The 17,323-nt window shown below is 35.1% G+C and overlaps 1 protein-coding gene across 3 annotated transcripts in view; it reads left to right on the top strand.

Moving 5' to 3' along the window:
• Positions 1-17,323, top strand: part of LOC149795072 (rab3 GTPase-activating protein catalytic subunit-like) — a 100,114-nt gene that overhangs the window by 72,557 nt on the left and 10,234 nt on the right. For 2 of the 3 annotated variants that reach the window (XM_089964776.1, XM_089964774.1), the window contains 3 exons: positions 3,199-3,295; positions 7,204-7,304; positions 10,056-10,274. In XM_089964776.1, the coding sequence (XP_089820902.1) occupies positions 3,199-3,295; positions 7,204-7,304; positions 10,056-10,274 (417 nt within the window). Of the gene's footprint in view, positions 1-3,198; positions 3,296-7,203; positions 7,305-10,055; positions 10,275-12,915; positions 13,186-17,323 lie in introns of those variants that run through there. The other variant, XM_089964777.1, reaches the window with a different exon arrangement.

Here is a 17,323-nt window from a genome sequence, read left to right as displayed (position 1 = left end):
AAATATTTCCAACTTCCTTTCCAAAAATAATGTTGTTCTGAAGTCAGAAATTTTATGGACATTGCATACTGTTGTCACATATGCATCCTACAAATCAAATGACCATATTGCTGATGTTTTTCATGCTATGTTCCCAGACACTGCTCTGGCTGCAGAGTTTTCATGTGTAGAAACAAAAACATCTTACTTGTGTTTTTGGCATTGCGGAACACCTTAAAATGTTAATTCTATCAGGTGACAGTGGTGTGTTTGCAATTCTGTTTGATGAATCCTTGAACAAGAAAATGCAAGAAAAGCAGATGGACATACATGTCAGATTCTGGGATGGAGGGACAAACTAGGTTGTGACCATATACTTGGGATCATACTTTTTAGGTAAGTATATTGTTTATTATTGTTATTTAAATTTTATTTTTATTATTAGTTTCTTTGAATTTTTTTCATCAGCTGTCAAGTTTATAAGTATTGACTGCATTCACATTTTCCTTGAAATTACTAAAGATAGGTGGGAAAAAAATAAACTAAATGAGCATAAATCGTACATACATGTATAATGAAGTGCATGAACTAAAATAAATTGACACTTTGTACATTAATTATTACATGAACTAAAAATAAATTAATTGACTTTGTACATTAATTATTACTTAGCGTGGACCCAGGCAATTGGTGAATATTTATATGTATTTATCCTCTCTGATTGCAGGCCATGCTACAGCTGATGATATAGTCGATCATTTCAGATATGGCCATGATTTAATTAATATTTTCTCATATGGACTGCATACTTTGCATAATGCATTTAAGGCAGGTGCACTTGTTACAGAATGGGAATCTCTTCACTTCTGCACAGTCTGTAATATCTTTTTAAAGACTCACCTACCAGGAGAAAAGATTACCAGAAATTGGCTGGCAATAAAATCATGCCACTATAATTTGTGGACCACAGATGGTTAGAAAACTACCCATTTCCCAGCGAGCATTGCCAGTGTGGGATTCAGTTGAACTATATCAAAAACGTTTAGTCAAAACAGTTACCTAAACCTACCAACAAATCATTTGATGTAGTAAGTCAAGCAGTGAAGGACAAGCTAATCAGAGCAAAGCTAGGGGTTTTTTTGTTTCATTGCAACCATATTTCAGCCTTTCTTGGCTAACTACCAAACAAATAAGTCTATGGTGCCTTTTTTGGTGGAAGACTTGACTACAGTCATCAAATGTTTGATGCGGAAAGTTGTCAGGTGTGAAGTTTTGGACCAGGCAACCACATCAGAAAAGTTGCTAAGAATAGATTTAGAGAAGACCAATCTTTTGACATACAATCTTTTGACATTGGTTTACTAACTGAAGGAATATTGAGAAGTGCAACCACGAGTGAAAAGAAAGGAATGGAATTTAGAATGGAATGTATGGCATTTGTGATTGAAGTGTTGAAAAAGGTTAATGTAAAATCCCCAATCACTTATTCTTTAGTTAGAAATATGGTATCTTTGTGTCCAAGGGAAATGGCCAGACATTCAGATCTCAACAGGGACAAATTTAAGAAACTTATGAAGTTGATTATTGCAACAAAAAGGATCAGTGTGCTTGATGGTGAAGTCATCCTGCAACAATATAAAGACTTTCTTGACAGTATAATAGTTATTGGTACTGATTAAGTTACAGGCTTTGATCCATACAAGGATAGATTGGACAGTTTTTTGTGTGGAGTCAGATGCTAGGTATGGGAAGCTGCTGGAGATTGTTATGCTCCTGTTGATCCTCTCCCATGGACAAGCAACAGTAGAGTGTGGCTTTTCTGTGAACAAGGAAGTAGAGAGTGAATATTTGAGGATCATATGTGATTATGTTAGAAATGTGGGAGGAGTGCTGAATGTTCCAGTCACCAATCAGCTTCTTGTAGGTGCAGCTTCAGCAAGACAGAAGTATGAAACTTATTTAGAGAAGTACAGGGAAAGGAAGCAGTCTGAGTCTGGGCAGAGGAAAAGAAAGCATGTTCTTGATGACATTGAAGATCTGAAAAGAAGAAAAGAGCAGGCCAGATTAGATTATGAAATACTTGTGAAGAAAGCAGATGAACTGTCTTTAAAAGCAGAAAAGACACTAAAGTGGCAACTTCTTGCACAGGCCAATGCTAATAGAAAAGGAGCTGAGGAGAAACTCGGAATTTATGAAGGTCTTTGCATTAAGCTGGATGCGGCTAAGATCAAGGAGCTGAAGAGAAATTAAGTTCAGAGGAAGAACTTGTTAATAAATTTTTTTTGTTAGTTTGACTTTTTGTTAATTGTACCTATGTTAGTGAACTTTATTTGGAGAGGAAAATGAGGTTCCATGAGCCACAAGTCAATCTAAAGGTTGTTCCAAATGTAGATATCTATGGTGAGTTCAAATATAAGACTCCTTGAAAATCAAAATAAAGTCCTTGAAAAGTCCTTGAATTTTGTCATATTTTGCCTGCATGAACCCTGATGTACTATGATGGATAGAACATTTCTATCAAATTACCAGATTGTACAACGTCTGTACTATATATCTGTCCTTGTAACTTTTGTAAGTTCATTCAGAATAACAGATTGTATAACATCTGCACTGAATATCTGCCCTAATAATTTCAGTAAGTTCAGTCAAAACACCAGATTGTATGACATCTGCACCATAAATCTGCCCTTTCTTCAGTCATATCTGTATACGGTCAAGTTCTAACCTTTGACTTTTTCAAGCTTTCCATAAAATGAGAAAAATCCACTATTTTTAAGGGCACAGCAATTGGATGACTGGAAGTGGCATTTGAATTTTAAGGTTGATGTTCAGGAAAATGTAACGTAGCTCCACAGTAAATGATAATTGCCCAGTGTTTGTAGATATGGGATAAAAGGTAGCTAAAAAATAAATGATTAATTTCCAGTTTTTTTGTAGAAATTGGGGAATGATGTAAGGTAGCTCAGAAGTTAATGACTGTTGTCCAGTATTTCTAGTAATGGGTAAAAAAAACATTAGGTAGATTAGAATTAAATGATTATTGTCCAGTGTTTGTAGAAATGGGGAAAAATGTATGGTAGATCCACAGTAAATAAATATTGTTCATAATTTGTAGAAATGGGGTAAAAGGTAGCTCAGAAGTAAATGATTGTTGTCCACTGTTTGTAGACATGGGGAAAATGTAACATTCTGAAGTAAATGATTATTGTCTTTTTTTAGGTTCTGCATTTTCTGTCCAGCTTAAAGCCTGCTGATATTGTGTTGCATCTCCTACCAGTGCTGACTCATGCTGCAATTCTCAAGGTCATGGAAAATGGTAAGAATTCTCGACCCTATGTTTAAAGCCTATGAGATTTAATTTCCATATATCACTCATTTCAATGAGTACTTGCCCATGTGCATTATACATAAACATGCAAACTGCTCTGTCATGACATATTTGCAGAAAGAGAATATGTCGCTCTGTCATGGCATAAATGCAAAAAGGGAAGACCTAGATCTGTCATGGCATACAACAATCAGTTGTAGTTCTGTTATAGCATAAATGCAAACAGGGTAGATGTAGCTGTGTTGTGGCATAAATGCAAACAGGGTAGATGTAGCTCTGTCATGGCAATTTTCAAAAAGGGAAGACCTAGGTCTGTCATGGCATAAATGAAACAGGTTTCACCTTGGTCTCCTGATGTTTATTGCAATGTTAGATCTTGGTCTGTGCTGTTTGCAGTTGGACAGTATCATCAGAGGATACAGTCCTGACGTAGCACATGGCAATTTCATATTGCAGTACTGGATAATGTGAAGTCTTCCTGTTATGTAATTAGTATAACCAAAAATAATGTGAAGCCTGCCCATTATGTGATTAATATAACTGAATAATGTGAAGCCTGCCTTTTAGGTAATTAATATAACCAAATAATGTAAAGCCTGCATGTTATATGATTAATATAACCAAATAATGTAAATCCAGCCTGTTATGTGATTAATATAACTGAATAATGTGAAGCTTGCCTGATATGTGATTAATATAACTGAATAATGTGAAGCCTGCCTATTATATGATTAATATAACCAAATAATGTAAAGTCTGTCTGTTATGTGATTAATATAAATTAAACTTGCAACAATGAGATGATTTTTTAAGCACAAGAAATTTTAATTTTATGATACCATACAGTACAATTTCAAGCAAATCTAATCAGAACAAAACTTAATGGTCAAAACTGATTTAGAACAGCTGTACATTTTCTTGATCCATCTATGAAAAACAGTTATTGATGTGATAATTTGTCTAAAGTTAAACCAATAATGGTTGTCAAATCCTGTCACTAAAATCATTTTTAAAGAATATTTGACTTGTAGATCTATTGGTTATAGACCATCAGAGTTTATTGGATGGCCTGTCTTCATTGATCTATCCATTAGCACAAGTTTGCACTACTCCAAAACTACTTGAAGGATTGCCATGAAAGTTTGCGCGCACATTCATCTCAAGATCTAGTTTGTCGTAAATGAGAATAGTATTGCTAAGAAATCCGTTATTGCCACAACAGTCACCATCTTGAAAATCTTGTTATTCTTACACCCCCTGAATGGAAATTCATATTGGCTTAGGGTTTTCACCAGAAGATTATGATGTCCTTTTTGTCCTAATTGAAAATGGTGCCACCTGGACATGCATTATGGCCACCACAATGTTCATCTTGAAAACCTTGTTATTGCTACTCTGCTTGAATGGAAAGATATAACAACAGTGTTTTCAATGGAAGACTTTTTATAGTGTCTAGTTGGTAGTAAATAAAAACTATTCCAATCTGACATTGAATATAGCTACTACATCAGCCTTTTAGAAAATCTTACTGCTACCTTTCTTAAATGGAAAATCACGTCAACATGGGGTTTTAACCAGAAAACTTTTTATGATGTAATGTTGTCTTAAATGAAATGGTGCTGATCTGACCTCTAGTATGGCCACTAAATCACCATGGTAGCCATCTCGAAAACCTTGCTATGATTACTCCAAAGAAAGGAAAGTCATATCAATATAGAGTTTTGTCTGGAAAACTGACAATGATATCTATTGGTCTTGAATGAAAATCATGCTTAGTTCAAATATGGCACTATGTCAGTTATCTTGGAAATCTTGTTGCTACTTCTCCTCTCTAGAAAGTCATATTGAAATAGGATTTTTACCCTAAACTTCTTTTGGTGTCTAATTGATCCTGAATGAAAATGATGCTGATCTGACATCCAATATGGCCATCTCACAGCTATCTTGAAAATCTCATCACTATTCCTCCAGAATTAATAGTCATATCAACTTAAGGTTTTTACAGTAAAACTTGTTATGATATCTAGTTGACACCATACTGGAATGGTGCTCAGCTCACAGCCAGTATGGATACCATAATGAACATATTGAAAATCTTGTCACTTATTCTCCTAATTGGATGGTCATATTGGCATGAAGTTTCACCAAAAGTCTTTTAATGATATCTAGATTTTTCTGAATGAAAATAATGCCAGTCAAACAACCATTGTGGCTACCACAGTGGCTTATATGAAAATCTTATGACTCAAAAATATAGAAGATGATGTCAACACTCAGTTGTTATAAAGAATAAAATGGTCATATCTTGAATTCCTGGAAATTCTTTATGGACAGTTGAGTGTCAATTCCTCAAAGGGATTCCTGTTTGTAATTTTTCATGCTTTGCTCAGTTTAATAAAGTGTGCAAAAGAACTTTTTTTTTCAAGTTAGAGTGCTGAAGATAACTTTCAAATGCAGGAGACACCTGCTGGTGTGGAAGATGAAGAATATTTTAAGTGAAATGTTTGTAAATATTGGCAAACAAACAATTCAGATTATTCCACCTGTGTTGTTTATTTCTTATTTTATGAAAAATGTTGTCAATCACATCATAAAAAGTCTGATTTTATTGTGAACTTTCAAATGGTCATGTAAAGTGATTTTGAAGATGCCTTGATCTACATAATGTCATTTTGTCATTTAATGATGGTCTGCATAGTTAACTCAATTTGTTTGAAGTTTTCTACAAGAGAGAAGAAACTTACTTATTATAAAATAATTAAAAATTAGTGTCACCAAGAGAAAAGTAACTTGTGCATGGTTGAAATAATTAAAAGTCAGATTAGCAAAATAATTTTCTTCATGTTTAAATCATGAAACCATGATTCGCTAAAGAGACATTTAGCTGCTGAATGTTGAAAATCTAACACTTCTTATAAAAAGATCAAATATAACAAAAGGGATATGTGTAAATATTTTACATGTACAAATGGAAGAGTTCCTTCATTTATATTTGTTGTTGGGGCTGCAGGTGACCGAGTGGTCTAACTTAAGCCACTTGCTTTTACAGTTTTCCTTGGTTCTTCTCCACCAAATATACTGATTATAGCCTATACACTGTACCATTTAGCCTATCCCCTGCAGAAAACTGGCGTTAAAACCACAAACCAAACTCATATTTGTTGTTGGGATACCTAGCTAAGTAATATAATACTGAAAAATTAGAGAATCCTGTCGATTATAAAATTTCTTACCATGACAAGAAAAGTGAAAATGATGCCTATTACAAGAAATATGAAAATCTTACCCTTCACTAGAAAAACAAAACTTTTGCCCATTTCAAGAAAAATGGGAAATCCTACCCATTACAAGAAAAATAAAAAATCCTTCCCATTACAGAAACTATAATAATCCTACTCTTGACAAGAAATATGAAAATCCTACCCATTGCATGAGATATACCAATCCTACATTACTAGAACTCAGAAAACCCTACCCACTTGCAAGAAAAAATGAAAGGATTACATTGCTTTAAACCAAAGAAAGTTAAAATTATTTCTGCTGTATATCAATCAGGTGCATATTTCCCCAAAGTAAATAATGTGCAAATCAGTCTGGTGTTGTCATTATCAATCAAGTTTTGTATATCTTGATTATAATTCTGGTATACCTAATGTTTGTTATAAAATGATGCAACAAGTGCAAATAAATATAGATCTTAAACTTGCCAATATTTTTTTTTTCTTTTAAAAAAAAATCATTGTCCAAGATATGAAAATAAAATCAGTGCATGGAAATAATGCTTTGTCCATAAGATTTAATAAAGTGATGTTGGATATATTTATAATTATGTAAATATGAAATGGTTTTGTAATAATTTATGGGATAATTAAGAGCCTAGTTGTATGGTTTTACAGAAGATCAGGAGTTGCCAGTGCTACAGCAGCTGTTGGACAAGCTTTGTTCAAAAGCTTCAACAGTGACACGATCTCCTGTCCAGGATGTACGCAGCTATGATGTAAGTCTTGATCTGGTGCTAGAATGTATTAAGTTGTAGTAAAAATTTTAAATGAACATATCGGACATGTTTGCTTATTTAGTGTACTAGAAAATTGCTGTCTGGATTCGGCTTCTATTTAAGTTTAGTCATTACCTCATATAAACTAGTATTTCCTTTGATAATTCCACATTATTAAAATGATATTTGTTTCTTTGTTGCTAAAGTATGCTTTTCTTTACATTATGCTGTTAAAAATATAGTTCCTGGCATATTTAATATAATCTCAAAAATACATTACACTTGGAGACAGCATGCAACTTAATACCAAAATATGCAGACAGCAACACAAGCTCCTACATTTTCAGTCACAGGATCTTTTGCTTTGTTCGAAATGAATTGCCAAGTTTTGATCACGTTTTGGTGATTGCTGGCGCTTGCACCAATATGACATCATTGTTGTCTCAGTGCTCGCAAGTAGTAGGACATATAGCTCAATTGTTAATTGGTGACAAGTTCAAATGTCATGGGGAAGGGTCTGTTTAATTGATTTATGTATGTGTAGACTTAACAGTGAACTATACAGATGCACATCTTGCAGTTTCCAGGACAGTTATTTTAATTAGTAAGTTAGACAAATAAGAGATACAAAAACATTGTAATATGTTTAAGGTGGCACTCTACAGTTTCGTATTTTGCATAGGGTTAGAATTTTAAAGAAAAAGAATTTACCCCGGCTTTCCTCACTGGTTATACTGGCTGTTTAAAAAAGACCTTGTATATCTTAGGTATAATTCAAAGAACCTTTAATTCCCTTTATTTTGGTGTATGATTGATGGGTGTACTATGGGTTATATAGTATACAGCTTGGCCTTACTCCAGATGTGCAACTTTCAAAAAAGTGCTAGCTCCACCTGGTCATTTTCACTTCCTGAACTTCAGAGGTAAGTTGTATAAAAAAGAGCCGATAACTTTTTTTTACATTTTATATATTTGGTAATTCATTCATTGCACTTTCAGAAGCTGGTATTGTCTAGTCTAGTAAAATTCATTTTCCTTATTTTAATAGCTGCTATGGATAGTGTACTTTAGACTAATTCAGACTGATTTTTTAGCATGAGGGGGCAGTCATTTTAGTTAGCAGTGTGTTTAAATCATGTACAATTTCCAAAAGTACAATAACCAAAGAAATATCATCCACATTACATTAATGTAGCTTAGAGGTATGGCAACATTCTCTCCACTGTGCTTGTTTTAAATGCAAACAACTTCACCTTACATACATCACTCTCTCAAAAGTACATAATAATTGGTGAGCGCCCCCTAATCTATATTTGAGTAAAGCAATTTTCATTGACCATTGGTATCTGTTATTTGCTTTTGGTTTGCATCATTTGCTTTTGGTATCCATTATTAGCTTTTGGTATCAATCATTAGCTTTTGTTATTCAGCATTTGCTTTTCATATTTGTCATTTGCTTTTGGTATTCATAAATTGCTTTTGGTATCCATCATATGCTTTCAGTATCCATCATTTGCTTTCAATATCCATCATTTGCTTTCAGTATCCATCATTTGCTTTCATTATATATCATTTGCTTTCAGTGTATATCATTTGCTTTCAGTATCCATCATTTGCTGTTGATATCCATCATTTGTTTTCAATAGACATCATTTGCTTTCATTATACATCATTTACTTTTGATATCCATCATTTGCTTTTGGTATCTATCACTTGCTTTCAGTATCCATCATTTACTTTCAGTATCCAACATTTGCTTTTGATATCCATCATTTGCTTTTGATATCCATTATTAGCTTTCAGTATCCATGATTTGCTTTTGGTTTCCTTAATTTGCTTTTGGTATCCATCATTTGTTTTCAATATACATCATTTGCTTTTGGTATCCATCATTTGCTTTTGATATCCATCATTTGCTTTCAGTATCCATCATTTGCTTTTGGTTTCCTTAATTTGCTTTTGGTATCCATCATTTGTTTTCACAATACATCAATTTCTTTTGGTATTCATCATTTGCTTTTGATATCCATCATTTGCTTTTGGCATCTATAACTTGCTTTCAGTACCCATCATTTGCTTTCAGTATCCATCATTTGCATTTGGTATCCATCATTTGCATTTGATACCCATCATTTGCTTTTGGTATCCATCATTTGCTTTTGATTTCTTAATTTGCTTTTGGTATCCATCATTTGTTTTCAATATACATCATTTGCTTTCATTATACATCATTTGCTTTTGGTATCCATCATTTGCTTTTGGTATTCATCATTTGCTTTTGATATCCATCATTTGCTTTTGGTATCTGTCACTTGCTTTCAGTTTCCATCATTTGCTTTCAGTATCCAACATTTGCTTTTGATATCAATCATTTGATTTTTATATCCATTATTTGCTTTCAGTATCCATCATTTGCTTTTGGTATCTGTCACTTGCTTTCATTATCCATCATTTGCTTTCAGTATCCAACATTTGCTTTTGATATCCATCATTTGCTTTCAGTACACATCTTTTGTTTTTGGTATCCATCATTTGCTTTCAGTATCCATCATTTGCTTTGATGTCCATCATTTGCAATTGGTATCCATATTTCTTAATAAATTATGTTTAAATTATCTATAATCTGATTATGGTTACAGCGTGGCAGTCAGTGCACCACAACTGATTTATGGCTTGATTTCTCCACTATAGCATTACCAAATATATAAACAGTGCAGATACCCACTATATTATCATCATTAATATTTCCAGGAGTTAGTTCGAATGATAAGCCATGCCGAGATTGTGATTGCCCGCAATCAGTCATTGAGAAGCAAGTTTACAGCCAATTTGCTTGACCGTAACGATGCAGAAAGTGAACTGCGTCACTTTGTGAACAGCATTCTGAAGAATTCAGAGGTTGCTGTAAGAGGTGGACCGCAGGGCCCAGCAGGCACTATCATCCATAAACTTTTCATCGCAGCTCAGAAGGTTAGTTGTGTTGCAAGTCTTATCTTGTTGTGTTAGCATTTGTACATCCCATCATGAATGTAGGAAGGGGAATATAGTTTTACCCTTCATCTGTCTGTCCTCTCATCTCTCCAGCCATTTGAGTTTCATGTTTTAAACATTGTTAGCTCCGGAGTCTTGCAACTTAGCATGCACAAGAGTCACAGTGGGTACAGCAGTGAACAGCGTTCCACTAAAAGTAGGTCACATGGGCCACTCATAATTTAACTAGAACTTGACAAATCACCCAAGCTCCAGCTATCAGTCAGTTAGTCATTGTACAGTAGAACAGCAATATACTAGTCTCAGTAGCTCATTACCCCACAAGTCCAACAGCTTGGTAGTCCCCAAAAGCTTGGTAGTCCCCAACAGCATGCAGATAGTATGATCACCTTGATAGTTACAACTTTATCAGTGCCTGTATGCCAGAGACACACTGACAGTACACAGTTGCCAGAATTTTAAAAAATGGGTTACTTTTTCCTTATTTCTTGCTTTCTATTCATTTGAGCTGAAATTTGACAGAGTTCTCAAAAAAAATTACCATAATAATGGTTCTTGCTGAGTGGTAAAACTGATTTACTTCCCAATATTGATTCCTGTGTCATAAAAATAATTATTTGATCTATATAGTTTATAATTCAACGAAATTGATTGAGAATTTCAAAAGAATAAAATACAGTCTTCAACACAATCAATGTAAAATGCTGAGAAACTAAAAACCATTTGCATTTGGGTCTAAATCATGAAAATTATCCCTAGGATCAGCCAGTAAATCTTCTGCTCCCAGTTGCCAATTTTCATAATTTTCCGTTGCTTTTAAAAACTGATTATTTTTAGAGCATCTGCCTCAGATGCGAGAGGTTGTGTGGTTTAATCCCCGGCTGAGTCATACCAAAGACTTATAAAAATGGTACTAACACCTGCCTCACTTGGTGCTCAGCATTAAGAGGTTAGTGTTAGGACTGGTTGGCCTGGTGTCAGGATAATGTGACTGGGTGAGATGTCATGCTGCATGTCTGCGGCATGATGTCCCAGTTCTAGACATCACTATAAACTATCAAAATGCAGACATCATAGCGATATGACTGAAAAATTGTTAAAGCTACGTTAAAAATCCAAATCACACACACACTGCATGGCCAAAGCCTCACTGTGGATTTTGACAAGACATTTGCACATGGCTGTATACTGTATGACCAAAGCCACATTGTAGTTTTGACATGACATTTGCACATGGCTGTATACTGTATGACCAAAGCCACATTGTAGTTTTGACATGACATTTGCACATGACTATACTGTATGGCAAAAGCCTCATTGTAGTTTTGACAAGAGGTTTGCACATGGCTGTATACTGTATGACCAAAGCCTCATTGTAGTTTTGACAAGAGGTTTGCACATGGCTGTATACTGTATGACCAAAGCCTCATTGTAGTTTTGACAAGAGGTTTGCACATGGCTGTATACTGTATGACCAAAGCCTCATTGTAGTTTTGACAAGATATTTGCACGTGGCTGTATACTGTATGACCAAAGCCTCATTGTAGTTTTGACAAGACAATTTCATTTGACTGTGTACTCAATGGCCAAATCTCATCCCATTAAAATTTTGACAAGACATTTTCATGTAACACTACAATACTGGCAAAGTCTAATTGTGCTTCATAAATGTACCATTTGAATCGGTCACCATTTTTATTCTTTGGAAGCCAGAGAGGAAATGTCAAGACTAAATTAAAGAACTGTTGCTTGGCATAGTTTAGTCATCAAAAGCCACTGCATATGGTTAACCTTGAGGGAAAAGAGGTGTTGAAACTATTCGACATGGCCTTCTTCTTCAGATATGTTACATGATCATAATACCTTAGGAGACCATCAGCTTCTTCACTAATCCATCCCAAGCATATAAAGCTGTTAACCATGATATTTACTGTCCTGGCTATATGGAGGATGTCCAGCATAACGTCACCCAATTCAATCAGCTAGTGTCCCACAGTATCCAATAATGGACCTGTCTAGGTATCAAGAACCATAACCTACTAGTGTTACGTATATTTGATTTAATTTGTGTTTGATTTGATTTGATTGTTTGTGGGTTTTGGAGTCTTTTTATTTTCTTTACATTGTCAATGTAATGTAATTTTGTTTACTAGGAATTTGATATTTTCCAGAAAATTCAGTTTGACCTGAATTTTTCCATAAATGCCTAATAACAGAAACACTGTTTCTGTTTTTGATTTAGTTCCTGGCCTTGATTGAGGGTCAAGTAAACAACTTTTATTCTCAGAGTAAAATGATTGGTTGCTATCAAGGACATACAGGGGCTACATGATTTTTATATGTAAACATGATCATGTTATCCTGTATTTTGCAATTAGGCATTTCCAAAATTGCAAAATACTTATTATTAATAGTGATGTTTAGATCTCTCTCTCAGATTTTTGGGTTTTTAAACACATGTCATATTGTTTTCTTCTGTTCTGACTAGTATTGAGTTTTTGAGTTTTATTTTAATTTTTCTGATTCTAGAAGGTTAAATCTTTTTTCCAGGAAAATATGTGTGCTCATACAAAACTCTTTAACAAAGACATTTTCTTTAAAATTTTATTTGGATTTCCAGAACCAGAGGATTAATTATTGTGTTTCTACAAGGAACTGTAAACTTCAACACAGTACAGGTTGCAGCATACGTCATCGCCTTCCATCTTGGATTCTTCATCATGACTTGAACTTGAATTCATTAGAACATTTTATTATTAGGACTTCTAAAATATTATTCTTGGATTATTCTTGGATTATTTTTGGATTTGATTCTTAAAACCATAAGTTCTTATTTTTTTCATTTTTACAGTAATTTTCCAGGGAAATAAATAATTTTAAATTTTTCAAAGCTTGTTGTTTTCACTCTTTCTTGTGTTACTGTTTATTTGAGCCTAAACACGTAACATTAGACTAGGTCTTTGTCATGATTTAGAAGCTGTATACTCTTCACTCCCATTTTCTTTATCAGTCAATGTGCAGGGAAGACTCAGCCCACTGTACATGCATGAAAGAAATCTTATGGCTTTTGCTTCCAGAATACACCTCTCCCTTGATATCTTGTGCACAACGGGGTCCACAAACATAAACCGCACTATAAACGAAGATGCGAGTTACCAAGCTGACCTCCAAAAATTGAAAAAAGTCCGCTTGGACATAGAGAAAACCTGGGTGGGTTAGGAAACTTGGTGGTTTCCAGACTGAATACTTGTTTTAAAATCATTTCGATAATAACTGTTAATAATGCACTTTTCTAATGAAGTGGTTTGTTATTCTGTTTAAATGACATTTATTTTCAAAATGTCCAGCATGTGTAAGATTGTTTAAATTGGTTTCAACAACCATCACGTTTATGCCAAAACATTTGTGTTTTACATCGCTTCTTTTTGTTTTGTTGGTTAGTTTGGCTCCCAGAGTGGTATTTAATAGTATACTGCCAGGTGAGGAGTCAGTGTAGCAAGGAACTAGACTAACTGTTGATACACCACCAAACAAGATTCCTTTTCTTTTAAAAACTGGAGACATTTATTTTGCGAGACAATCATCTCATTGAAACTCAATTATTATATTGTATACTTAGTACAATATGTCATGATTTCATTGGAAGTAATAGTGAAACTTCTTATCATCCTTGAGTACCAGTATATCTCTAAATGCCATTTCAGGAAGCCTCTAAAACTCGCTTGCCCACAATGGTCCGTATCTGTGAAACCAAGCTTTCTTTTACAAAGCATTCGTTTCGCTTGGTTGTCTTGCTATCTTTGATAGTTATGAATTAGTCTGTCAGTTTAAGGTAGTTTATGTTACATACACAATAACATTTATAACAGTGTTCAATTGATCAAATGAAGTGAGTTCACCCGACATACAACCTGGGCTGCTAGATTTTAAGTATGTAGGATTTGCATGCCTTTTACCTTTTCTTTTATTCCACCTCCTTTATTTGATTCAAAAGACTCAGTGTGATAATATAAAGGAGGCCAACATTTAATTCAGTGCAACAATACAAATACTTCCACAAATCAGTTATCAAAACACGGTCAGCACTTAATTAGGTTCTCAGAGAAATGCTTGCGGACATGGCTGTTATGATAGATTGCCATATTTTACATTTAAATACACATTGAATTTATGATGATTACACTTAAGAGGAATGAAAAGATAGAATTGAAACACAAATTTCACTTAATAAAAATTATTTAATTGGCATTGAAAAATTATTGTACTGCCTACAACTAGACATACGTGACATTATCATTGATTGAAATTTCCTTGAATTTCTTTAATTACGATGTACAAAGAACATCCTTTGGAGAAAAAAATGTAACTAATTATATGGCTTATTAAAAGTTGATTATTTCTAAATGTTGATTACAATTTCCAGGTCCTATCTACCGTTTGGGACCATAAAACGAGTGATATATCAACATTTCAATTACCAATTTTGATGCCCGATTTTCTTCAAGTTCAAGAACTAGGGATCAATTTTTCGTGTATTTTCTGGTTTAAAAAATGGGATACATGCCTGACCCCATGTTATAAGCAGGTTCATGAGTTATCAGGGTGCAAGTTATCGAGGTAGCGGTGTACTGCTTTGTCAGTGGTCTCTTACATAATTCCTGCATTCATCAACCTTCTAACCAAGAATGACTAGCCTTCTGTCAAACAAGTACAGTACAGTCTAGGCTAATTATTTATATTTTACACAGCTTTGAAAAGGCAGTGTAAGATCCAGTCATCAACAGAAAATTTCTTTTCACAACAGTGACTACAATGATTACTCGGGGCTTTAGAAATACACATGCCAGACTTCTTCATCAAAGTTCCAGGTGTGGAGAAAGATATTGCAGGCCTGATAATGTTGAAACCTTCCTCAATGCATGGACTAAAAATCTTTGCTTGATTCTACAAATGGTTTGCATATTTTATCTATTGGTTCCTTGCTCAACCTTGTTTTTGTTGTCATTTTTCAACAAGCTAACACTAGCTTAGATACTTTCTGACAGATATGCCTAGGAATCAGTCTTGCAAAAACTCATGTACTCAACAGGGGAGGTCAACACTTGCCTCTTGCTTTCAAGTTCCAAAAGCTGACCCATTTACCTCCATATCTCTCCAATCCAAGTCAGCACTGCAAAAAGACCTCCACTAGGTCATCCTCAGATCTCAACCTCTGTCTTCCAACCCCTTATTCCTTGGTCAAGTAGTGATCAGCAAACAGGCTAACAGAGATGCTAACCTTGTACAAGCCTAGCAACCCAAAGTCCAGCGCTTGTTTCACACAAGTGATAAGAGAAGTAGGAAAAAGATGCCTCATTGGCCTGCCAGATGTGGAAACCTTTCTTCAAACCCAACCTCAGAGAGGGCCATGTTTCCCAGAGCATGTAATGATAAAACAAAGAGTGGTTTTGACCAATTTGTTCTACATCATTCTCCCCATAGAGAACAATGACATGTTGATACGGCCATTTTCTGACATCTTGATGTTATGGGGAAAGACTTCCAACACTTTATTATGGATGGGAGAGACTCTGCCCCGGAGGCCATTCAGTCTTGTAAATCATCTTGGACAGCTTTCAGATCAAGTTCCTCAACCTTCTCCCAATATCAAGGTTTCTCTTTCTTTCAGACATCCCTATATCCAAGCCAATGTTCTGCAGCAAGAAACAAACACACCCATGAAAAGTGCAGTGCAAATTTTTAACAAAAAAGACTTAACTATCACTCTACCCAGACTTTTCCAAGTTCTGCAACCCATGTGCAAGCTCCAACTAGTTATAGATCTAAGGTTTCTCACATTTGGGTGCCAAGTTCAGACCCCAAGATCAGTCTTCAGCACCATTCATTAGGGAGATCTTATTGTCAGCACCATTCATAAGGGAGATCTTATTGTCAGCACCATTCATAAGGGAGATCTTATTGTCAGTCATAACCTCTAGTGGTTAGAACGTCCGCCTCAGAAGCGGGAGGTTGTGGGTTCGAACCCCAGACAATTCATACCATAGACTTATAAAAATGGTACTAACAGCTGCCTTGCTAGGTGCTGAGCATTAAGAGGTTAGTGTTAGGACTGGTCGGCCTTGTGTCAGGATAACGTGACTAGGTGGGACATCATACTACATGTCTGCAGCATGATGCCCAAGTGCTAGACATCACTGTAAACTGCCACACTGCAGACATCGTAGAGATATGGCTGAAACATTGTTCAAACTATGCTAAAAATCCTAATCTCACACACACACACACACACACACACATTGTCAGTTAGAATCTTGGTCCCGTGGTCCTCATAAGAATCATGGACAGAATTGTGCTACAACTCCAGATCACCTCCATGCTCTGTCTATCTGGATGACAGCTCATATCTCTTTAAATCAAGTTTGTTTCCTTCAAGAACATGTCTTGAAGGTCATCTTGGTTGTGTCATGTAACTGCTGTAGTTCTATAGAATTCGAGTAGGTGGGTATGCATACGTACGCAGGTGGGGTGTGTGTAAAATACCAGTAGTACACATGTGTACAGGGAGGGGAGATTGGTCAAGCAATGCCAGATTTTTGCATACATACTAAATGGATGACCCCTATAGTGTATGTGTTGAAAGTCCATTGAAACTAGCAAAACCGAAATGGGATCTACTTTGAGTTCTTAAATAAATAAACAAGGTACCCTTCAAACCTTTATTTAGAGCCACCACAACTGCTCTTTTGTATAATAACTGTTTTCTAATTACTTTTGCTACATCAGGCAGAATCATTGAAATTCACACCTTATTGGTTGACCCAAACTATCTGCAGTTTCACCACAAACTCATGACTGTCTCTGCTTTCATTTCCAAAAAACATCCATTCATCTTTTCTAAATACCAAATCTGAGTTTGACATTGCAACACAGTATGGACCATTTCTTAACCTGTGATGGTTTCAGTTTCACAATCAGGATACAGAAGACAGGAGTGATGCATGCACCATGCTGCACCAGGAAAGATTAAC

This window comes from Sinohyriopsis cumingii, chromosome 7 (genome assembly GCF_028554795.1).
Source record: "Sinohyriopsis cumingii isolate HCF-2022 chromosome 7, ASM2855479v2, whole genome shotgun sequence".
Lineage (NCBI taxonomy): Eukaryota > Metazoa > Mollusca > Bivalvia > Unionida > Unionidae > Sinohyriopsis > Sinohyriopsis cumingii.
Note: the sequence above shows the minus strand (reverse complement) of the source record. Positions and strands in the feature narration are given on the sequence as shown.